The sequence below is a fragment of the Emydura macquarii genome, unplaced genomic scaffold (assembly GCF_026122565.2).
Source record: "Emydura macquarii macquarii isolate MOO-44397 ecotype Brisbane River unplaced genomic scaffold, CSIRO-AGI_Emac_v2 contig_2805, whole genome shotgun sequence".
Classification (NCBI taxonomy): Eukaryota; Metazoa; Chordata; order Testudines; family Chelidae; genus Emydura; species Emydura macquarii.
In genome coordinates, this window is record NW_027132942.1 from 1,459,539 (window position 1) to 1,484,646 (window position 25,108).

The following is a 25,108-nucleotide window of genomic DNA, read 5'->3' on the forward strand; positions in this document are numbered from 1 at the left end:
TACAGCCCTGGAGGTACTTTCAAATGGGGCAGTGAAAGACACTACCTTTCACTGTTATAAAGAAGATAGTGATAAACTGTTCTCCATGTCCACTGAAGATTGGACAAGTAATGGGTTTAAATCGGCAGCAAGGGAGATTCAAGTTAGATATTAAGAAAAACTTTTTAACTATAGGGGTAATTAAATTTTGGAATAGGCTTCCAAGGAAGATTTTGGAATCCCCCTCAGTGGAGGTTTTTAAGAACAGGTTGGACAATGGTATGACACAGGGTATTATATGTTGGACCCTATGACACAGGATATTATATGTATCTCTTATTAACACTAACATGCCCATCAAGGAGGGAAGATTTCTTTGTATTTAGAACATGTACAGGTCTGTTTCCATGCATGGCAAAACAACATTTGAACCACATGTGTAGCCCTTCACAAAATGTACCTGGTTTTTATTTAATATCAGTAGTGGAGCTATTTTGAGACCTCTTGAACCCACCTGTTGTTTCAGGGTAATCTAGGACAAACGTTGCTGTATTACCATATGTACAGAGTCCATTTTTTAAGATAAACTACTGCAGTACAGACAGCTGACCAAAGCATGGTGCACGGCCTTTCCATCTGAAACGCTTGACTTCAATGAGTGTTAAACATTATGTGGCCTCTTCATATTAATTGAACATAGGTTTTTTTTTTTAAATCTTGTTTATGAAGGACAATTTAGGACTCTCACAGAAAAATCTAAAAAAGAATATGATTTTAAACAAACCTATATACCCGTACCTTACTGAACCTTGGTGAGCAAGATGAGAACTGCCTAATTTCTACATGATCATCATCATTTGTGTCTTCATCTTCTTCTGAATCTATGTGGTGGTACCGTTCAGAACGAGCTATGAACAAGGACACAAATTGCAGTATAAATAATCAGTACCTAGAGAGTTGATGTCGATACTTTTTATACAGTACATCAAACAGTAAATGATGCTTTTAGGATCAGTCTGCACATAGCAATTCCTATTTATCTAGCTACAAAGGCTACTTATAGTAGAACTTTGTGTATTTTTGATCAGGAAGAATATCTACAGTACAACTGTGCATGTGTGCAAACAGACTTCAAATATACACACATAGTTTTACTCTTCCTATTCCTTTAAACATGTACGACACCCTATTCTTGTGTGTTTAGTGTTTATAACACCTCAGATATATTATACCGTAAAACTGACTGATCCTTAGCAGAGAATATAGATGGGCCCATTTCTGGAAACCATAAGTCCTAAGCTTAGTGCTTACTAACACACACAGTCCTATTAAAGGAAATGGGGAGGCAGTTTACTCTGTCTTGCTATTTCCAATTTAATGGATTTAGCATTGCATTGCATGTACAAGTCTTCATTTTATAATACATTTACTTAAAAACTATTCCTCTTCTCCCACCCACCACTGGCAAGTGATTAGACTTCCTAAAAAAATTGGTAGTTGGCTATTAAATGAAGATATATTGAGTGAAAACATCTAAAATGGCCCCAAAATATTTTTGAGCTCTGCGATCATACCATTTTAAACCAGTGAAATACAAATGTTTCTAATAATAAAAAGATTCCTGGGCTGAGCCACATTTGCTGTATTGCATCACACCAGCCAGAAAGGGCTTCTTTCAGGAGTTATAAACCTCTGTAAACAAGGGCTTATGATAGTAATGCTATCTCCGTTTTCTGACGTCCATCTAGAGATCCCTCTATGACATGAGAATTCTCCCCAAAAAAGGACTCATGCCATGTTCTCTCTCTATCCAGCTAAGCCTGCCTGGACATTTGTTGCTGGCTGAAGAGCTTGTCAACACTAAGGATTGCTAGAAAACAATGAGGCACTTCTACCCACAGAGACTGAGCTCACTGCCTCTGCACCGTATCCCATCATCAATGGCCCAGAACCAAAGGAGTAGAGCATGAGGTCTACCGTGATCAGCCCACTGCACTAGATAGCGAAGCAGATAGGTGTCATCTAATGACAGCGTTTCAACAAGCAACACTACAGTAAGTGAAAATGGTTGTAATAATTCCTTTTCAACGCCAAAGGCTTTTTCCTTCCAAGATACGAGTTAAATACAATATGGGTTAAAAACAAATATCACCCAAAACCTCTAGAGTGGAAACATGCGAGTGGACAGGAAGAGTAATCACATCTCATTTGCCTGATCACAGCAATCATTTTAACATTACTCAGCACAGTCAATGCTCTCGGGAACAGAAAGAAGGGAGGGAACAAAAATCATACACAGCTAAATACCTCAATAAATGAAGTAAAGAATTGCCACGGCTCTTCTGATAATGCTGTGGCTGACAGTGGGATATAAGTAGGCTACCAATGCCAAGAAAGCATGGAATAATTCTTATTCCTTTCCAAACAAACGACTCCTTTGGTTCTCAGTAGAATACTTTTTAAAGAATTTCAATCCAATATAGTTTATTAAGTTGGTGATAATGATTTCCACTTAGCAATTGACAAAATATAAGAAATATGGTCCACATTAAAGCTGATTTGACTCAGGCTGAGTCAGAAGCTCTTTTTCCTTACTGTCAAAGTAGCTAGTGTCATCCTCAGATTCCAGTTGTGGAATAAATTCAGCTTTCTGTCGCAGTAATCCATTCCAGTCCAGATCTTTAAAGAACCGGTGCTGTTTCACCTCAAAGGCACTACCTGAAAGGAGAGGTATTTTGCTAACATTGCTCTCACATGTCAAAAAATTCTCAAGGCACAGGAAAAAACATGAAAGTACACTCATTTAACACATATTTTCTGAGAATCACAGGAAACTCAATGTGGGTTCTTTGCCAATGTTGTGATGATGGATAAAAACTGAACATGATTTCCCCCCCTAATTTAACCACAACACATGCCTGTGTTGGCTGGGAAGCAGCATCTCTAGTACAATTCTGCAATGTAAGTCTCAAGAGTGAGAACAAATTAACATCTTAATTAAAAACCTTTAAATGCTATCTTGTTCTCAGCAAGTGTATGTGCACAGGTTTTGGCTCTGATCCAGCAAGGTACTTAAGGATGTGAGTAGTCCCACTGAATTCAATGGGGTTAAAATTAGGCATGTGTTTAAAAATATCTTCCTAAACCATGGCCTTTGTTGTTAAGCTCTGGGGCTTGAACATTCAGAAAGAAAAAAAATATAAAAGGATCGTTTGCCTGCTGCAGTGTGAATGTTTTAAATGAAATTACTGCTCATAAAAGGTATGAAATTTGTCAACAGAAAAGGCATGGTATCAGAGAAGAATTGTTAGCTGATAGCAAAGCAAAGATGCCCACTGTGGTGGCGGTTTTGGTGGCATAGATATCGATCAGCAATTGAAATAAACCCACCAATGCATTTCACATATAACAAAACAGAACATCCTGAAGGTGGTGATGACTGCCTGGATTTGAGCTGGTGATCTCTCTCTACATGGAAGGCTTTGCTTCACATTACTGATTCTTGAGCCACCCAGCCAGTAAAGATACCCTTTGAAAATGTTATGTATTTGCATTTTTAAAGTCTACATATAAATTAAGTTAATAATTTCAAATGAAATGCAAAACCAAACCAAACACAAAAAGTTAGTGGAAAAAAGGAACTGTGCCATGAAGCTGCACAGTCAGGCAGGAATTGTTGAAACTGGAGTGTCAGGTGAAAGTTAGCTCAATATATCGATGATTCTTTAGAATCTTAAAAGGGAAAGTCCTAGATTGCAAAGGCTTAAATCTGACCATACATTGCTTACAGATAGTTTTAAGCACTCTACTTTTCCCAGGAGACGTCACGTTCTTGGATCTTTAGGGGATAATACAGCAGAGTGTCCACTGTTAAAGGGAAAAGTTGTTTTGATGAGCACTTGTGGGCGTAACAATATGGAGGGTCACTTTCTTTGTCAAGAATTTCATGAAAAATCTGTTTAAATAATATTCCGATTGAGACATAAATCCTGACAAAGCCTGAATTGGAGCAGTCAAAATTGCTGTCTCATGAAGTCATGGTGTGATATTTACAGTGTGTCAGATTGGTGAGTAGACACCTTTTCTTCTTTCCCCCGCTAAAACAATGGTATTTTTCTGACACATGCACATTTCACACTGATTCTGATCATTCTATTGTCAAGGACAGAAAGCTGTTGAGATCATCACTAAACTCAATGCATGCTATTTCGCAGCACAAAACCAGCATTTCACAACCATGTCGTGACTTTCACTGACACTGCAGCTTCTTTTATCACTTCTGGTTAGTCTTTTCACAAGATATGCCTGTACCTGTTCCCAGTCTTTCCAGAGGGTTTTGGCAGAGAAGTTTAGATGTGAGGTCTTGTGCGTCTGGAGGTAATGCTTCATCCCCTTCTGGCCAGGCAATTTCATCTGAGGAGATGCAGCAATTTGAAAAAGGCAAGTCTCTAAGACACATCATAAAATCCATAAATGTTTTTATACAATAGAAAGTAGTACGCTATACCACAGTATGATCTGAAGATGTTTGCATTCAGATGCATGAATAAATATCATTCAAGCACTGACATTTTCCAAAATGCATATAAATTCAATATTAACCATGGCTGCTGTCAGTGCAAACAGTAATTGTTGGAACAGAATTGAGAGAACCTTAATACATATGAAATAATGATCTTTTATGGCAACACATGAACGAAATGTGACAGCTGTATCTAATGCCTGCACATTTTGAGTAACAATTTTATTAATCAATTTTAGCTCATTTCCTGCAAATCCTGAAACCTGCCATATTTCCACAAATATTTAGTTTAAAATTCACTGTTTCAGTGAACATTTGACAGTAAACTTTTTCACTTCAATACTCATGGAAAGTGAACATAAGCAAATCAATTAAAAACAGAATCAATCTTTTACAGCATTTGCCCAGCTCTAACCATGAGATATGGGCCAAAGAACAAATACTTTCACTACTCAGGCTTGAAGATATCCAATGCAACAGTATTTACTTTATGTACTTTATTGCTTTTATAAGTTTATTTTTTATTACCCTTGTATAGCGATTGACTAATGAGCCCTGTCCTTGGCATCTACAAATCAGCCAATCGGCCTGCTCTGTTCATATCATGAAGTTAAAAATGCAAACGCATCTCTTTCCACTCCCCACAACACTAATTTCTTTGATAAGCTGAATTTCTCCGTGTACCATGCATATTGACAGTTTACATACGTATACACAGATGATATTTGGTGTATGTTAGGAAGTTAAGAGCTTTTAGTAGCTGTATTGATTTACCAAAAAAGGAGAATCACACTAATTCTAATGCTGAACAATTAACTTTGTTTCTCACATGTAATCTTTCTTCACTAAATCACAGATTTCCATTTTTTCATACTCTCTCATAGTGAATCTCTAAATGTAACACCTCCAGAAAGAGGATAAACAAACATACCACTGATCACTTGTCCAAACAGTTCTTCTGGTGTGTCACCAAAGAAAGGGACGCAGCCAACTAAAAACTCATACAGGATAACTCCCATGGCCCACCAATCCACAGGCTTTCCATAGCCCTGTCGCAGGATCACTTCTGGGGCAATGTATTCTGGAGTCCCACATACCTGAAGATGGACCGACAGAAAGGAAACTGGTAATTTACAAACTGCCATTTTTGGAAGCAAGCTTCTTTCTACTGAATGCTTTTTCTGGAGCCTCAACTGGAGCAGGTAGTGATTTTTGACATTAACACATCCCTTGTCACATGGAAATATTCCACAGATAGTGACGGACTAGATAAATATGCATAACCTGTCAGAGATCTCAACACTTAGCATTTATATGAATTGCCCAATTTTCCACTCATGCCTTCGGTTAAATTTAGAACAGAACTTTGAAATCCCAGACTATGGGCTAAAAGTTCATCTGTTCAGAAACAAAGGTAAAATTCTGCAAAAGAACATTATTTGTGCAGAAACACATGAAAACCTTGTGATTCAAGTCTCGTCTCTTCATCATTCAATACATACCATAGTGTCAGGTGGAGTTCTACAAACCCTTTGATTCTGCCACAAATGGCCCCAAACCATGTAGGTAGGTGCGTGCACCCTCCTGGAGGCAATTGCAGGCTCAGGCTTTACATTTATAGTTTCATTAGTTTAACTGTATTCAGCACTCACATCACACACACTGCTGTACAGGGGAGTATTTGAACCGGGATCATCAAGTTACCTCTGCCTGCATTTACAGGTCACAAAATCTTTTCTTATTACAAACATCATTAAACATTCTCAGTCTATACACCTAACAAGGAAAGTCTGCACATGGCTGTGGAGATTCACTGATTCAAAGCTGTAATTTTTTAGAAAAACATTTTTCAGATTACCTGCTTATCCAGGAACTCTCTGGCATCTTTCTCAATGTGTCCCTCATACAGATTAGTTGTGAGACTCATTAGTCCAATTTTAGAGAGTCCAAAATCTGTTAGTTTAATGTGACCCATGGATGTTATCAGAAGACTGGGGAAAAGAGGGAGAAAAATAAGTCAGTATTCGTTGCTATTGTTTCGGAAAGCAATAAGAAAAGCAGATCATTGCATTCTCTAGCAAAATGCCTGATAGATACATGGATTCTGTGCATTCCCCCACTTACATGCAACTGAACTTCACAAATGACACTAAGACAGCTGGGAAATCAGGCTGCTTTCAGCCAGATTGCACTGATGCCGTAACAGGATTCAGACAGACATTTGAATAGAAAGCATGCAGTGCTGTAGTCATATTGGTCCCAATGGAAACTTCACAACTTGAAGAAAGGAGCCAGACTGGACAGTGAAATCTACTTCCTGAGCAGATTCAAGAAACAAAACATCATCCCCAGAGGACTCACCTACTACAAACCTCTGACCACTGCATACAACTCCAGAGACCCGAGGAAGCTCTGTGTAGCTAGAAAGCTTTTCTTTTCCACCAACAGCAGTTGGTCCAATAAAAATATTTCCTCACCTACATTCTCTCTCTCATTTGAATAGAATGTCATTGTAAAATGTTATTCTTTCCAGGCTTAACTGCTCTAATATGACACTAAAGATCAAGTGCTGTCCTGGCTTTCATCCCATTCCACTCAAAATCTCTTAAATGATGGATTTTGTGGTCAACTTTTGTACCTGCTGTTAGGATTTTAGAGATTTTTGCTGAATCAGGGCAGAGTGATCTGGTTGGTTGTTTTTCGATGCACCTTCTAAACATGCCAGGGAACAGCTTAGAACATACAAGTGATTATTGAGCTAAACGTAGGACACATTCTGGGAAGCAGTGACTCTGAAAAAGAATTGGGGATCGAGGTGGATAATCAGTTGAACATGAGCTCTCAGTGTGTTGCTGTGGCCAAAAGAACTAACGCGATCCTGGGATGCATAACCAGAGGATTCTCAACTAGCAGTAGAGAAGTTACTTTACCTCTGTATTTGGCACTGGTGCGACAACTGCTGGAATACTGTGTCCAGTTCTGGTGCCCACAGTTCACGAAGGATATTGATAAATTGGAGCGGATTCAGAGAAGAGCCACGAGAATGATTAAAGGATTAGAAAACCTGCCTTAGAGTGACAGACACAAGGAGCTCAATCCATTTACCTTAACAAAGAGAAGGTAAAGGGATGACTTGATTACAGTCTATAAGTACCTACATGGGGAACAAATATTTAATAATGCGCTCTTCAGTCTATCAGAGAAAGGTATAACATGATCCAATGGTGGGAAGTTGAAGCTAGACAAATTCAGGCTGGAAATAAGGCATAATGTTTTAACTGTGAAAGTAATTAATCATTGGAACAATTTACCCAGGGTCATGGTGGATTCTCCACGACTGACAATTTTTAAATTGAGGTTGGATGTTTTTTCTAAAAGATCTGCTCTAGGAATATATTTGGGGAAAGTTCTCTGGCCTGTGCTATGCAGGAGGACAGACTAAATGATCACAATGGTTCCTTCTGGCCTTAGAATCTATGATTGTATTTAATGATGTAAGCACAGACTGACACCTGAAAACAAGAAGTTGAATGTATAAAAAAAAACCATTAAAAACATAGTCTTTTCAGGACTAAACAAATGAGACAAGATTGGCTGTGTGATTGTAACATCCAATGCTTTAGTCACTACTTTTATCATGGAAGCTACAACTACACGTTTGAATCTGAAAGGTTCAAAACATACTTGTCAGGTTTTAGGTCTCGGTGGACAATGCCATAATTGTGTAGGTACTCCAGTGCCAGCACTGTCTCTGCAAAATACATCCTGGCCATATCAACTGGCAAGGCTCCAATATTCTTTAGGAGAGTGGCACAATCTCCTCCTAGAAGTAAATTACAAACATAGCACATTGAAATGACATGAATACTAGCTTCAGTAGCAGCAACACCATAGCATTAGACTGGCAGAATCTCTCTCTACATTAAAGGTTCTTACCCTTGGTCTTGTATTCTGCACACAGTTTAGAAAATAATTTTAATTTTTATAATGCCTTTCTTTATTTTCTGTAATTTAAGTTTCTGTAGTTTCTGTAATACCTTTCAGGATCTAAAAGCACATCACAAAGCATACAAAGCATGTCTTCTGTAGACAAGGGCAGCAGTCAGCCAGACAAGTGATATATAGCAAGCTGCGCAACAGCACGGGACAGGGGACACTTTTGTCTATGATATTTTGGCAAATTCCAGCAAAAGAAGTGGTATGATGCCTCGTATGGACAGTGAACAGGACACAGGAGAGGAAAGTCCAAGAATTAAATTTGTCTGCCTTGAAAAAGAGGAGGACTAAGATGAACTTGCTAGGATTCAGGGAGTCTGGGTTTGTCAATCTTGATGCTGAGACAACTGAGATATGATCTCTCCACTTAGGGAGCATGGATAAAGTCTTCTTGCCTTTCTAAAGGCGCAGTCCGACTGGCTTCAATACCACTATTTGCTTGAGAAAGGCAAGCAGGATTTGGCTCAATCAGTGTATAAATTCATCTTCCAGGTTGGAAATGAATCTTGGAAGGAAGTACAATTTACACTCGGCCAGCCTTTGTGGATACACTATTTCTTTTCTTTTTGCTGTTTAAAGAATGTTGGATCCGAGATTTAACATGATCCTCTTCTCTATTTGCAAATAAGAATTGACTTTAAATTTGTCAACATGTCAATCAATACATTCTGTTTCAACTTCACTGATTTGTGAAAAACACCATAGCTATCATTCACATCTTGTGGTTATTCAGCTAGCCTAAACACAAAAGCCGGACAGGGAAATTAGTTCTATGTACCAATAGAAATATATTGTTTACATTAAGATAAAACTAGAAAACAAAACTAACCAATATTCAAATGGAATAAATAAAGTGGCAGAAAACAGGAAACTAAACAGTTGTTCTTCATGTGTTTCCTGTTACTGTACAAACATTCCGCTGCTCAACCACACCTTAACATTTCTGTTCTGGATCTTTTTAACCTTAGTATTATGGGCCAGATCATCCCTTCCCATGTTAGTGCCCCAGGAGAGCTCCCTGTCAGAATCTCTCTGCAGCCATTCCCCTACAGAGACCTCCCCAGTGGCTCTAGCCCCACAGCAGCCTCCCTGCACACGGCTCTATGGTTGGGTGACCTGAAAAGAAGTGTGAAAAAACTGGACAGGGGTGGGAGGTAATAGGCACCCATATAAGAAAAAGTCCTGAATATCAGGACTGTCCCTATAAAATCGGGACATTTGGTCACCCTACTCTATGGGGGTGCAACTCCATGGCAGCCATGCTTTTTTAGCTGCAGCTGCCACTGGGACCCAAAGGAGGACATCTCCCCATGCAAGGTATTACAGCTTCAGGCTGGACTGATTTTTCTGACCCATCTCTGCAATGTAGTCCAGCCAGTCTCTGCTCCCTCCCCACCATATGGAGCTCAGACCCGTTGATCACCTTTCAGAGTGCCAGGAACGAACGATGTTATGGAGGTGGCTGAAACCGTCTTCTGTGTAGGCGTTTGCAAGCCCATATGTGAAAGGTCTACCAAAGTGTTGTCTTGGGAATATGATCTACGCCTATTTTAGCTGCAACATTCGATCTTAGAGGGAAATGATGGGTGACCCTAAAGACATAATCTGTAAAGCACTTGGAGATCCTTCAAAGTTTGAAAGGCTCTATACATATGATAATTATTGCCACTCTAAAAATTTAACATAATTCAAACAATTAAACATTCAATAATATAACCAGATATTTTCCTAGCTTGAGACATATACCTTCCACATACTCCATAACCATGCAGAGGTGACGTTTGGTCTCAAAGGAGCAGAACATACTGACTACAAAGGGGTTCTCAGCAAAGGTCAGGATGTCTCTCTCCACGAAGGCTTGCTGGATCTGGTTTCTCAAAATTAGGTTCTGTTTGTTGATCTTCTTCATGGCAAAGCGCTGGCGGGTAGTCTTGTGTCGCACCAAATACACAGCCCTAGAAAACAAGGGTTCCTACTTTCAGCTCAGACCATTTAAAAAACAATGGACTGCAGATCATTACATCACATACACATATAGGGTCCTGCTAGGTTTATCTAGGACTTCATAAAACATCTGTCATGTCAAGCATTGCTACAGAACAAAAAATCTATCTGTGCTGTTCCTCACAGTAAGGAACGGGGAAAGGCTACTCTTTACAGCCTACTTTAAAATAGGTAACATTCTCAGCACTGAAACTAACTCAGCCTTGGCCAAGGAACGCTCTTGCAACTTTATGAGATTCTTGCGTACTAAAACAAAAATTGCAATGCCTCCATCAGAAATAAGAGTAGGGCCCTGTGAGATTACACCAGAAACCAGCCATTACTGTGACATTTTTAAATGTCAGGACAATTCATGAAGAATGTAGCACACAATCTTGTGTACATGGTATATGGGGTAGAGGCACATACTGATCATCATTTCAATATTTATTACTATCACCATTCAACTGAAAAAATGTCTTGAAATGTATGGGATCAGTGCAATTTCCTTCCAAGCTCCATAAATTAAAGAGTTTGATTAACTATAACAACATGAAACAGGATTTCCTGTGGCAAAATATCCTTTTCATTTCTATCATTTCCACATCATTAGCTGTCGCACAGTAATAGCACAGTTTGCAAATAAGATTTTCATTCAGTTAGCTTGCTCTATTGAATCAATTCTTACTCCCTTGTCTCTGGAGTGACTTACTCTATTATGTTGAACGTAGTATCGGATTTTACAGGCAGTTGGATAAAGTACACAGTACATATAGCAAGGGTATGACTTGGAGCAAACCACCTCTGGCCTTTCAGGGTCTGTCTACACTGCAGTTGGACACCTACGGCTGGCCTGGGCCAGCTGACTTGAGCTAAGAGCCTGTGAAGCTGCAGTGTAGATGTTGAGGCTCAGGCTGCAGTCAGAGCTCTGGGACCCTCCCACCTTGTAGGGTCCTAGAACCCACGCTCCAGCCTGAGCCCCCACACCTACACTGCAATTAAACAGCCCTGCAGCCGGAGCCCCACGAGCCCATGTCAACTGGTCTGGGCCAGTCCTGGGGTTCTAACTGCAGTGTAGACAGACCCTTGAGAAGGATGAACTTGAAAACACTGGTCTACATGGAAAAGTGACTAAAACGGCACTTTTTTATCTAACAAACCGGCTCTCAGATCTGCTCTTCCCTTTCTACTTTACTGACTAAAATAAGCTTTTATTACATTTTCATTTTATTCAGCAAAGTACTTCAGCACCTGTTTAACTTTAAGCACAGTGCTTAAGTTCCACTGACATCAACAGGGCAGCACAGATCTATCGGAGAACAGAATATGGGCTGCTGAGTATCACTGGTTATGATGCAAGAAAGCCAGAAAGAACTCAAATGGACTTTCACAGATTCATAAATTCCAAGGTCAGAAGAGACCAAAGATCATCTAATCCAGAGGTTCTCAACCTTTTTTTCCCCCGAGTACCACTCGGGGAAAAAAAAGGGGGGGGGAGGGGGGGGGGGGCTTTCGGCGGCGGCGGGGTTTCGCAGCAGGCTCCATGGCGGGAACAATGCCCTCCACCAGAACCCTTCCAGCGTTTCCCCTTTTCGGTGGCACAGTTTCACAAGGGTGGGTGGGAGGGCCCTTCTGGCGGCGGCGGATTTAGCAGCGCGGTATGGCTCGCGTAGCACCCAGCCTTCTTCGGCGTACCACCGGTTGAGAACCACTGATCTAGTCTGATCTCCTCTATAACACAGATCACAGAACTTCCCCCCAATCATTCCTAGAGCAGATTGTTCAGAAAAACATCCATCCTGGACAAAATTCAAATGTCATACCTCAACTGTAACCTCTCAAATGTCACATTAACCTATCGGATACGAGTATCTTTAATTTTATCCACATACTGCGAAGGCAAACTTAGCAAAAAAAGTTACAGCATAATAGGATGTGAGGTGTAATATTAGAAAGCAGCTGGCAAGAGCAGATCATGAATAACAGTCTGAAAGGCCTAATTCTTTATTAGATGGCTTACAGTAGCATCTTCTTGAAAAGCAAAATACTAAACAACCTGAAAATCTTACCCATAAGCCCCGTTGCTGATTAGCTTAATGGTTTCAAACTCCTCTTCAGAGGGAGTTTTCTTTGACTGCACAGGGGCCCTGCGTCTCTGAAAATCAATGAGAAGGGATTTTTTTTTCTCACAATTCATAAGAATCTAGCCTACTTTTTAAAAATGTACTTTCAAAAACTTTGCTTCTGTATAGAAAATACAAAAATCATTTAATTTTATTCCTGAATTTACAGAAAAGCAAAAAATATCTGTTTTTTTGGAACTTTTGTTTTGTACCTGAAAGATTTCTGTGCAGGTGTCTCAAGTACTTGGTGATGCAATATATTTTATAGTTACTCTTTTCTCTTGACATACCATAACTAATACCATGACTACCATAACTGCCACATTTAACCATTTTCATACTGAAATCTTCCATTTAATTCTTTGTACCAAATACATTTCATTTTGATTTCTGTTAGATCGGAGATTCATTCCCTCTCTTGTAGCCTTCTAGTATCCTTTTACTGTGTAATGAATTATGCTTATTTTTTAAACTACCATGGAACTCAGAGAAACCTTTGTACACAGACTTCCTGATAAAGCTCAATAATCTGCCAGGACCATAGAAATAATTCAGCCTATTCAATATTAACAACAACAACATGCTTTATGCTTTTCGAATGACTTTCATCTGAGGAGATCAAAACAGACACACACTAAGGCAGACACATTAGGTGACTTGCTCAAAGTTACAGAAGGAGTCTGGGGCAGAAACGGGAACAGTATTCAGATCTTCTGAATCCCAGGGTCATCCTTCCTCCCCTTATATATTCTATAGTAATCAGGATATTATTGGAGAAATGTTGAGTTCCTCAGCAACTTCAAATCATTTTTGTATTCTCCCATTTTCATTGAGCACCTCCAGCAGAGATTATTCTGTACTGTATGCAGTCATACTACAGACAAGCATAACTTACTTTATACTGTCGACTGTGGGTGGGATTTTCAAAGTTCCCAAGTTATTTAGAAGTCAGTGGCACTTGTGCTCCTAAATTACTTAGGGCCAAATCTACAAAAATACTTAGGTATTGCAATGCCTGACCCCTTGGCGCCTTGCCACCAAGTGAAATCCAATCCTCAGTTATGAGTTATGCACCCAGGCTCCCCATTCAATACATGGGGAGAGTTAGCCGCTTCAGAAGCCAGCCAGCTGATCGGGGAGCTGCCTAAGCTAGCTAGGAGTGAAATGAAGAGAAAAGATGCCTAACAGATGGGCCAGAAAGAGGCAGCTCCCTCTGTTCGGGATTTTCAGCCGTGAACCCCTTTTCTGGAATTAGGCACCTAACCCGGTCAGCCGCTCAGGCAGCTTGCGCTCTAGAAGCAGAAACCCAGATCTTTCCCATGAAAGAGATCCCAACGACATTCGAGCCAACAGCTCAGTGCTTAGGGCATTCATTTGGGATACAGGAGACCTGGGTTCAAGTCCCTGTTCTGCCTGATTTGGTGGCTTTGCACATGCCCATTGGTGGAAACTCAGGCACCTTGGTGACTTGGGCACCTATGGGGGTAGGTGGCAGCTGATCAGTGGTTTTAACAATGTCAATGGCACCTAAAGGGTGGATTTAGGTGCCTAGATACCTTTGAGAAGCTAGCCCTCAGGCACTTTTGAAAATTCCACCTTGCATCAACATGTCGTTTGCATCCCTAGGAGCCCTGGAGCTTTCCTGCCAAAAGTTGATCTTTCCTCAATATATCCTTTCAATAAATTGGCATTTTTGTTACATAATTACAGAGAAACCTACAGATCTATGAAGCCTGAAGAGATAAAAGACAACATTTTTCCAGCAGATCGTTAGTAAGTCCTTATCTTGGGCACCTAAATTCACTCCCCAAGATTCTTCACATATGCCAACACTTTTCTTTCCTTAGCCCCATTTCTGTTTGTGGCTGTAAAGAAAACGTTGTCAACCTTCTTGATGATTCCTGTCCATACCCATTTGCTTCTATCAGTTGCCCAGTTATCTTTAAATCATTACTTCTTTACAGTATTTATAGAGCTATGTCCAAGTTTTTATAAGCATGCAAGTTAGCTTTTAAAGTATTTTTAAATCATTGCCAATAAATTTTGTTAAAAATATTCAATGTGTTATATTTTGAAATATATATTGTATTATAATCTTGTTTTCCTAACAAATCTTTTACCATTGTATTCGACTGTTTCTTTCTAGGAAGAAATATAGCTAGATAGCACAAGTGTATTACTTCTTTACCTCAACTGAATCATCTGTCTCTGGAGTGTCTGGACTGTCATAGCTATTCAGCTGGGCCATTTCTGCAAACAAAGAATGACTATTTATAACTGTCTCAATATATCATTAATCTATTTCTATATGGAAAAGAAACAGTGTTTTAAAAAACATTTGTAGATGTCAGAAAAGCACATTTCCTCCTTTCCTGCAAACACATTACACTATTATACAATAGTCACCTTGAAAAATCTTTCCAGCTATTTTAGGTAATGCCTTCTATAAAGACAACCAATTATCCTTACCTCAATATTTGTAGCAGTCTAGATATTCCCTATAACAAGAATAAGGAATAAATGCAAATACTAAGTAATGCTATTAATATTTTTCCAGCAAAATCAGCTATTTGTTAAGGGTAAACGTTGTGCGCGCACACATTTATGCCCATGCAAGTACACATATCGTATTAGGACATAGAAATTAGATTTCCAACACCTTTCTTCTCTCTAATGGGTCAATTCTGCAAGGTGCCAAGCACCCTCAACCATGGGGACCTTAGTGGGAGTATAGTGTGCTCAGCTCCTTTCAGGAGTTGCTAAGCACCTCATAGGATCAAGCCCACATCCCAAAGGCAACAGGCTAGAAGGGTATTGGTAACTAAAAGAAATCTCTAAATGGATATAACAAAATCACTGATGTATCTACATTTCCATTTTGTAGGGAAAAAAAGGAGGTACCCTGACACCTTTACACAGTTTTAAAGAAAACTTTACTTGGCTAACAGGACATAAGTAAATGAAAGGTTATCTCCTTCCCTGACAGATCAGTGGAAATGTCACTTTACATCAGATTTCAACAGATGCAATTAAATGGCATTCAGTAATCTCCGGTGAAAATTTTTCCTAAAAAGCTGTTCATCTGACATTGCTTGCCAACCTGTCATTCTGCAATTCTGACAAATACTACAGAAATTAAGGTAAAACTGCTTCCACAAGGGGAAAAAAACCCCCAAAGTTCAGTTGCTGCCAAATTCTGTGGTAACTTCTAGTCTCTGTGGCATATTTTTTTGTTGCTGAACCAAACCTGGGAGCAAAATTTGTGCCAAAAAATATATCAAAATAAAAGAGATTAAACGAGATTAACAAAACGCTGAGACGAAATATTAAATTGTGCAATAAATCTCACAGATTTCAAAGTTTAGTTTTTCTGGGACTCTGGGCCCAGAAGAATACTAGAAAGCACATGAATTTTACCATGTACAAACACTGAGGTCTAGAAGAAGGGCTGCCAGACCTGCTCAGATTCTTCTAAATCACTCTTAAGGGACAGGGGGTGGGTGGATTCAGAGCTTGTGCAGGACAGAGATGGCTGGTCAGGGTGCCCAGAATTTCTGGATCATTTTATTTGTACTCTGCTATAATGATAATCCTCAATTTGCAAGTATCCTTGATATTTAACTCAAAAAGATACTGTAATTTGACTGACTCTCTTAAGCTTTGATGTAACAGATAGAAAATAAATTCTCAAGATCTTTTAAAAATTTGCCAATGTTTAATATAATGTACACTATTTTTAAAGTATGTATATGTAAAATATACTGCATATTACCTCCCATTACAAAAGCAGAGGTTGCTTGGAACATTGTCCAAGTTACTCATTTAAATTATTTTGTTTAAATGCCTTTTGGGGAACTTCTGCGTCTAGATGAACTCTCAAAGCATCCAGACGATATGTATTATATGAATTCATGATAATGACTGACTGACATCACATTTAGCAAATATTCATTCTAAGCAGGGCCGGGTTTAGGGGCTGGCGACCTAGGCGATCACTGGAGTGCCGGGCTTGAGGGGTGCTGGGTGCTGTTTCTGTTGTTAGTGAAATTTATCATCTTACACGAGAGAGAGAACTCTTGCATGCAAATCACGTATCAAAGTCATGAAATGGGCTACAAAAATGCATTAAAAATACGGTATTCAAAAGTTGAACAAATGGAGGGCGGGGGAGATGCCGAAGACGCTGCTTGCCTGGGCGCCATTTGGTTTAGTGCTGGCCTTGACACTAAGTATAACTAGATTTTAAAAACTATTCATTGGAGGGTTAACAAACGGTCCATGCAGCATGGCAACACGCAGTCTGTAGTGCTCTAAGCTACCCAATAAGGGAACAAAGCATCTTCCCAGCCTAAAACTCCTCTCAGCTCTCTCTGCTGCCTCTCCACCTGCATCCTGTCCTTCCTGTGGTTCTCATGTAGATGGTAGGCTCTTTGGGGAGGAATGGTCTGTATTTTTTTGCCTTGCATAGCACAGAGCATGTTGTCAATGCTACAAACATGATAAAAGTCCTGGCTCTTGCTGAGTAAACCAACTTTGCTCCTGGGGAGACCAATACAAAGGCTACGAGGACAGAATCTCCTCTAGCTCCTAAACCAGTCAGTCCATGTCTGTTAATACAGTTTCAGCAGCCTCTGTAGACTCCTGCATCACTCCATCCAAAATGCAGGGATTGTGATCAATTGGTCTGTGCAGCTCAGACAATGAGCCTGCAACTCCCCTACACCTATCCATAGACTCTATGGCCATTCATGCTGGGGGGGCTTCAGGGTCCCCTCATGAGACCCCCCTGTGTAGTGGAACTGTGGTGCAAAATGGGCCGTTCTATGGCCACTCCACACCGAGGGATTTCACCACCGCGCTTATAACAGATTAATTAATCCAGAAATATGACTGTTCCATGGAGCAGGCAAAAGCATTAAGTCTAGCAAAGGAGAATTCTGCTACTTGTACGATGGGTTTTGCATGTAACGGAGTTTTTCACTGCATATGCCCACTAATCTCATGGGAAATACTGCAGAACATCAGGAAACATTTCAAAGAACCAGATTCCAACTTTCTGAATAATTGCAACAGTAAAAATAAAGCAAATAGGTTGTTTAAGTTGGCAGAGAAGTAGTGAAATATAACAATATTCAAAGGACAATGTCAATGTACAATCCAAAAGTCAGATTCTGGGGGTTTTTTTTGTTTTGTTTTGCATTTTTAACAAAACCTAATAGGAATTCAATTTAAAGAAATGTTCTTAAAATTTTAACAAAAAATTTCAACTTAAACACTCCTCTATAATGTGGGAATCCTGAACACCAGAGCATCTGGCAGTGCCTTAGAACCACCAAGTGGACCTGTTATAAGAAGTGGATTACAAACAAAAACAGAACAGAACAATCTTGTTTCGCTGTCTGACACCACAGCATAAATGGTTAAAATGTAACATAGAAAGCAACAGGTAATTAGGGGGAGAAAGTTTGAGAACAGCAACAGGAGGATGAGGGGGAAAAAGCAGCATGTGAATTAAAGGGGGAAAAAAAAATCTCATTTAACAATGCAATGACCAGTGAAGATGGTTTGTATTTGATATTTGGAAAGTCTTTTAGCTCAAAGAATGAGTTCTCACCCTCCAGGGGATCCCGGGTAAGGCCCAGCTGGCTGATAATGTAACGAGGGATGTCGCATTTAATTCCTTGCCCTTCCTTGGCATGACCTTCAGCAGCTTCTAACAGATGGTAGAACTCTTCAGGATCAAACTCCTAACATGAAAGAGTAGAACAAGAGATATGAGTGATTTGATTCCAAAATCAAAAGAGAATTTGTTTTTGTTTTACTTCCCCACAAAAAGGAGGGGAAACGCTTGGTTATTGTTAAGCTTTAGGATCTGGGCTGCTCAAATATATCCAAGCCTGATTCCCAGGCCCAATGATGCTGCAAAACACCTACCAACACAACAAGTATGTCAACATGTTGCATGCAGCCTCCTGCTGTAGAAAAATGTAAACCATTAGATGTAGTCAGAGATTGTGCTGAATGTCCATATTTTCAGATCAGCCGGCCTTGCTGATGAACAATGACAACAGAGATGGTAAGAAAGAACATTTTATATATCAAAATTTGGCAGTGGGGGATTTGTGCAGAACTGTCATGACCCTTCAAATACTTAGTTTGCCCCAAGTCCTTATTTTGTTACAATCCATGATGTACATTACAAAAACAAAGGGTTTGAGGTGACCACCTATGTGATGTTTTCTGCCCTCTCAGTGTGGTAGGAAGATGAATTAAGCCACTGAAATTCTCTTTTGCTCTCTACAGCAAGTTCCAATCAAACTTAATTAGCTGAGCAAAACTTTCTGTAAAGGCACTAATCTTGCTTCAAGCTACATTGCATGCAGTTATGAATTTCACTATCACAGAAGATGTCATTTCTGTTTGTCAAACTGCTCTAAACTATTAGCCTGTCAGTGGTGACTAGTGCCACGAGATAGCTCAGAAAGCGTGTATATGCTTCTAAGACAGTGTTGCTAAAGTACCTTTAACTCTGATCTGCAAACCTCATTGTATACCAGGGCTGGACTCCTATGCAGAGATACCAAATTGTTTTGAACTCACCAATGTTTTGTACAGTGGACCAGTGATTGTCATTAAGCAGCACAGTTTACCTGAAAGAGTGGTCAGCAAGACAGGAGACTACCCAAAAAAAACCCAAAAGCAAAAATAAATGCAATCATAAAAACCAGTAATCGGAAAAGGATAGGACGGCAGCTGTGGTGGGAGATAGGGAAGGATTGTTTTTTCAAGGCAAGACAGAATGGGAGAGAAAACAACAAGAACAGATAGGGAAAGGATGGGAGAAGGAACCTGGGAGAAAGATGTGGAATCAATAGAGATGTGCTCATCTTTTTAGTAGAAAATGTTTTAAGAAATTCTGTAAATGTAGTATTATGGAGTGGAATGGAATAGCGGTGTTCCAGTCTGCAATATAATACCACCATCAAAAAGCCCTGCTAAATCACACCTTTTCCCCACGAGATGGTCTCACTGGTAAATAACACACATTTGAAAAATGTGTCTACTTAACGTATTCACCTGAGAGCGCGAATTGCTGCCTTTAAAGCTCAAATATTCAGCCCTTAAATAAACAATATACATTTTACAGTCTGGTATGTAAGATTTAAACAGACTTTAAATAACAATAACTGTATAAAACAATTAAAACCTTTTACCCCCCTTACTCCTAATCTCCTCACCTGACCTACATGCGCAATCATTTCATTTTGTACTGAAGAAGTAGGAGTCATAAGAGTGGGTGGATATAATATTTGTTTCATATGAAACAATCTTAGCACATCTTCGATCTTTTAACACCAGATCTGGTCTGATGAGAGCACAGTAAAATTAAAGGTTAAGTTATAAAAATGAGTGAAATCACAGGTTCCAAAGTGTAAGAGAAAACGAACAGCCAAACAATTACAATGGCAGACTGGCTTGCTATACTCTTGCTCCCATCTACAGTATCCGATGAAACTAGCACTGAAGGCACTGTGGTCAGCAGAATAAGATAAATAACTTTAAAAAGTGGTTAGGTAGGTCGAGTGCTTTAAAAAACACAGAGATACTAAAAGAGAGAGAGCTGTACAACATTTGCATACTTTGGGGTCTTGCCACCTTCTTTTCAGGGCTGTCACTACAAGCTTTGGAACTCGTTACTCAAATCTCAGAGACTTCCCTGCTTCCACCTGCTCCCATGCTCGTCTCAGAATGACAGGTGCAGCCGCTGGCACAGGAACCTCTTGATACATTAATGTGCTGCTAGCAGCACGTCTGATTTAGGAAGGGCTTCCAAGAGGAACACCACACTACTGAGATGGCATTAAACTTTGGCAAATGTTCTCTAGCGCTTCTAAGGTGATGCGTGCTATTCTAGTGACAAGTATCAATTTCAGTATTCAGCAAGGTAAGCCCCAAGAGATTCCTGGCTATCTGCTTCAGTTTAATTTTGCTCTTTCAATCCCAATTTCACATGTGGGGAAGATTTTCAAGTAAAGTGTTCAAGTTAATGGGAGTCGCTCAATACAGCCAAGTCCCCATGATCACTGAAAATTCACTGACAGTTTAAACACTCGAAGCAGTACATACTGCCTTATACTCTCAATTTATCATTCAAGAAATCTCAACTAGATTAAAATACAAACATATATTTGGTCTGTTGTGTCATAATTTTCTCCCCTGGGGGGAAAAAAAATCTCATTTCACTGAGCTGTCCACTTTATGAAAAAAAGCTTCACAAAGGTCGTTTGTCTCCCAACAGCTGATATGCTGAAACGCAATAGTTAGTACAATCTCATGTTAACTTCTGAAAGTTTGCTTCAGACATGAACCATGCCACTGCTTATCTCCAAGCACGATCATTCCAGAATTTATCTACCTGCAATAATACCTGAAAAAGAGGCAGCTTTACTCAGATCCATAGATTTTATTTTTAAGACCAGGAGGGGCCATTATATCACCCAGTCTGTATAATACAGGGACAGATAATTTCATTCAGTTACAACCCATGTACCAAGCCCAATAACATGTTTCACTGAAGCATATCTTCCAGAAAGGCATCCAAGTCTGGATTCAAAGACCTCCAGATATGGAGAATGCACCACTTCTTCTGGTATTTTGTTCCAACTGTCAATCACCCTCACTGATAAAAACATATGCTTTGTTTCTAATTTGAATTTTCTGGCTTCAACTACCAGCCACTGATTCTTGCTCTCCACTTCTCCGCTAGAATAAAGAGCCCTTAAGTACCTGGTGTTGTCTCCCCATGGAGGTACCCATATACCACAATAAAATCACCCCTGATTTTTTCGACAAGCTAAACAGATTGAGTTCCTTTAAGTTTCTCATTGGAAGGCATTTTCTCCAGCCCCTGAATTGGTTTTGTCACTTTTGTCCATATTCTCTTCAATTTTTCAACATCCTTCTGTTTGACGTTTGAACACAGGTATTGTATTCTAGTATCAATCTTACCAATGCCAGCTACAGAAGTAAAATCACCTCCCCACCCCCGTTTTGGTACATCCAAGGATCATCTTAGCACTTTTTGCCACATTACATTACATTACACTGGTAGTTCATGTTCAGTTGTCTGCCCACTACGATCCCTAAATCATTTTCAGAGTCCCCGTTTTCCAAGACACAGGATCCCCCATTCCGTAGGTATGGCCTGCATTCTTTGTTCCTACAGTTCAGAACTACGTGTAAAACTATGTCCTCTTACTTCTCTGGGTGGCTATTATATGATTTGCTCTTCTATATATTCATATTGTTCTGTACAGAATTTAACCTTGCATACGAACAACCTTGGGTTGTCCCCTCCTGTACACGTGTGTGTATTTCCACACTCAGAAAATGTAACATCAGTTTGCTATTTTGTTCACTGTCACAGGTAGAATTATTTATTCTAGAGTAAGAGTTCAATTCTCTCCCTCTCTCTCTCTTTTTTTAAATTCAGGTCTGTCTACACAGCAAAGAGAAACCCAGCTGGACCTTTCCAGCCCACTCATGAGGCTGCTTCATTGCTGTGTAGACTTCTGGGCTTGGGCTCTAGGACCCTGAGGGGTGGGAAGGTCCCAGAGTTCAGGCTCCAGCCCAAGCCTGGAAGTCTATACAGCAATGATACAGCCCCGCAGCCTGAGCCCTGCGAGCCTGAGTCGGCCGGCACAGGACAGCCACACGTTTTTCTTTGCTGTTTAGACATACCCAAAGAACCCAATTCCCATTTAAGCTGCTCTGGCAATTTATACCCACTTTAAAGGCTCTACACTTCCAGAGAGGCCCTACATGTCCTTATTTTGGACCTAGACATGTTTTCCCTGTAAGACTTGATTCTTCTTACTGTCTTGTCCACCCCATCAGGCACGGCAAAGCCCACACACTTTCTTCGGCAGGTTATGCTTACCAGGCACTCAAGTAGTCGAGCTGGTCGTGCAATGATGATCATCAGCTTTTTCACAAGCTGGGTAACAAAAGCTACCTCTGAACTCTCTGATCGCTCGTGGGCCTGCGGAGAGCAAAACAGCACATTATTGTTCAAACAGTGAATAGCCAAATGCTAAAGTCAGAGCAATCATCAGCTCGGTAACCATAATTCAGTAGTGAAGGCATGACTGAGTCAGGCCAAGCAATTAACACAGCTCATCCTATGTTGCCAAATCATATAAAGCTTTTCCAATACAAATGACTCCCTTTATCCAACAACCAATATGTCAGAGGCCTTTTTTGTAGCAAGCTACCTGAAAATCCCCCTTGACCATAGTGTTTTTGTATTTTAAATGAAGATTTCTAATCTAACTATTGGATATTACCAGTTGAACTGTTTTCATTCCCAGGGTGCTGAATTCTAGAGAATGATGTATGTTTACATGTAAAGCTCTAAAGTTTACTTCTACTTGATAGTTTCTACTCATTACCATGGAAAATCTTAAGAGGTATTTCTCTTCCAATTTCATTCTGCCAATTAAATGTTTAATACCTGATGTACATGCACAGAAGTAGAACACAAAGTACATAGAAAACTCAGTTGCTGTTGACAAATATTATTCCCTTAGGACAATAGGTTTTTTCCACTTCACTATAAACTCAATTCTTTGTTTCATGGAGGTTTTCCTTTACCTTCTATAAAATAATAAAGAAAGCAACTAAACTAATGCTATGAAAATATGAAGACACGTTCTGAGTAGTACAAACAGAGCATTTTCCTTCTTGCTTGCTCTGTGCTTCAATGGCTATAGCACGAGACCAAAGCACATGTAAATAATACTTCACTATACAGCCTGATAAGGGATTGCCAGCCTCGGATTTTCTAAAGGTATTCAGAACAAACTGACCAACTACCCCTAAGATCTCATAGACCGTATATTATGTTCTAGCTCAGCACAGAAAAGGGTCCTGAACTAGCTGGGTGATAAATATTACTTCTGAGTGTTTCAATTGCTTGCAGGCATGATATTTTATCAACAAGAATTCAGGTGGCAAGAAACAGAGATTCATTTAATAGTGCTGATTAAAACAAAAATTTAAAAAATCCATACATGGTTGAGAAAACAGACAGTATCGGTAGCCACTAAGGAAAGGTAAAAGCACAGGGAAGCCTGGATTCTGAACCAAAACCATAAGATGAAATTTAAAAAAGGTATGTTCTATTTCTTACTAAGGCTTTTTCCTTTGGAAAAGGAGCTATTGCTTAATCTGGAATAGGTTAATATTGTTTAACAGATGGTGTGATAATACAGGGTTAGAATTTTAACCTTAAACAAAAGGACATATCTATAGAACTACTGATACATCAACCAAAGAGAACATAGAAGATGCTTTGTGGATACATTACACATTAAAGTCACAGAGAATAACATTTTGAAACCCATAACTACTTGACAGATTTTTAACTGAATGTATTTCAAAGTTAATTTCTAAATAGTAAACAGACAATTATCTAACTGGGGACCCTTTATTTTCCTCCCCTCTATGCCCCACAATGCATCACCCCAATTTAAGTAATGAGACACAGCATTCATTTTGAAAACAATTTCAGTGTCTTCATATTCAAAAGGATTTTTATAGATCACCATAGGTTACATATGTATATAGGTATATTTAAATAACTAAAACATTAACCACAGTGTATTATTTCTGATACAAGAGCCATGCAAATGGAATGTCAATCGACTTCTAGATAATGTAAATTATGTAGAAAAAACTACTTATCCTTTTGCAATATTTATATTGTCAAAACCAATTTATTCTTTTAAATCAAGTTGTATTGTTTTCATTCTTTCAAATTCACTAAGAAGATTCAGGCAAAATATTCTTAAAAATATAACTGATTTAATCAGGTGTCTGTTCTGAAAATGAAACACTAACTCATGTCTGTCAAATGATAAAGAAAAGCTAAAAAATAGATTGAGAACTACAAGATTACAAAAATCAAACACAACTTGTAACAGCCACTCAGCCATAATCTCTGCACAGCGCTGTTGTTCCAAGATCCTCAGTAAAATTGCTTCTTCTTGTTTCCTTCTCTCACAGGATAGTCCGGACATCTCTACAGATGTCTTGTTTACAATCTGTCCCAGCTACAGTATCTCAAAATCACAGGCTTATATACCAAACAACTGCCTGCTGCTACCACACGCTTTGTTATGATGCCTGCCATCTAATTAGTAGTTCCCAATGACGACATGCTTGTCTGAAGGTTGCTGGTGTCATTTCAGGGTTTTTGTTTTGTTTTTCCTGAGGGGAGGAGCGGGGGGAAGCATAGTGGTTGCGGGTGGAAGCTGATGCCATTCCTATACACACCAAGCCATTTCCAGTGACACATGTATAGGAGGTAGTGATGGGTAATTTACAAAGCGATTCCCTTATCTGAAAGACCCATCCGTCACTAACTGTAGCCACTGAGGCATGAAATTAAAATCACTGTCCTCCCCTAGGGTTCAGCAGGGCCAATGACTGGGATATGCAAGTC

General features: G+C 39.5%; 1 protein-coding gene across 1 annotated transcript in view; it reads right to left on the reverse strand.

The window, feature by feature from the left end:
• The window catches only part of MAST2 (microtubule associated serine/threonine kinase 2), a 314,717-nt gene that overhangs the window by 25,399 nt on the left and 264,210 nt on the right, over window positions 1-25,108 (reverse strand). Inside the window, 11 exon segments of the mRNA XM_067567856.1 lie at window positions 778-887; window positions 2,575-2,697; window positions 4,291-4,392; window positions 5,433-5,598; window positions 6,360-6,492; window positions 8,186-8,324; window positions 10,244-10,452; window positions 12,550-12,635; window positions 14,792-14,853; window positions 18,218-18,350; window positions 22,544-22,645. Coding sequence (XP_067423957.1) covers window positions 778-887; window positions 2,575-2,697; window positions 4,291-4,392; window positions 5,433-5,598; window positions 6,360-6,492; window positions 8,186-8,324; window positions 10,244-10,452; window positions 12,550-12,635; window positions 14,792-14,853; window positions 18,218-18,350; window positions 22,544-22,645 — 1,365 coding nt within the window.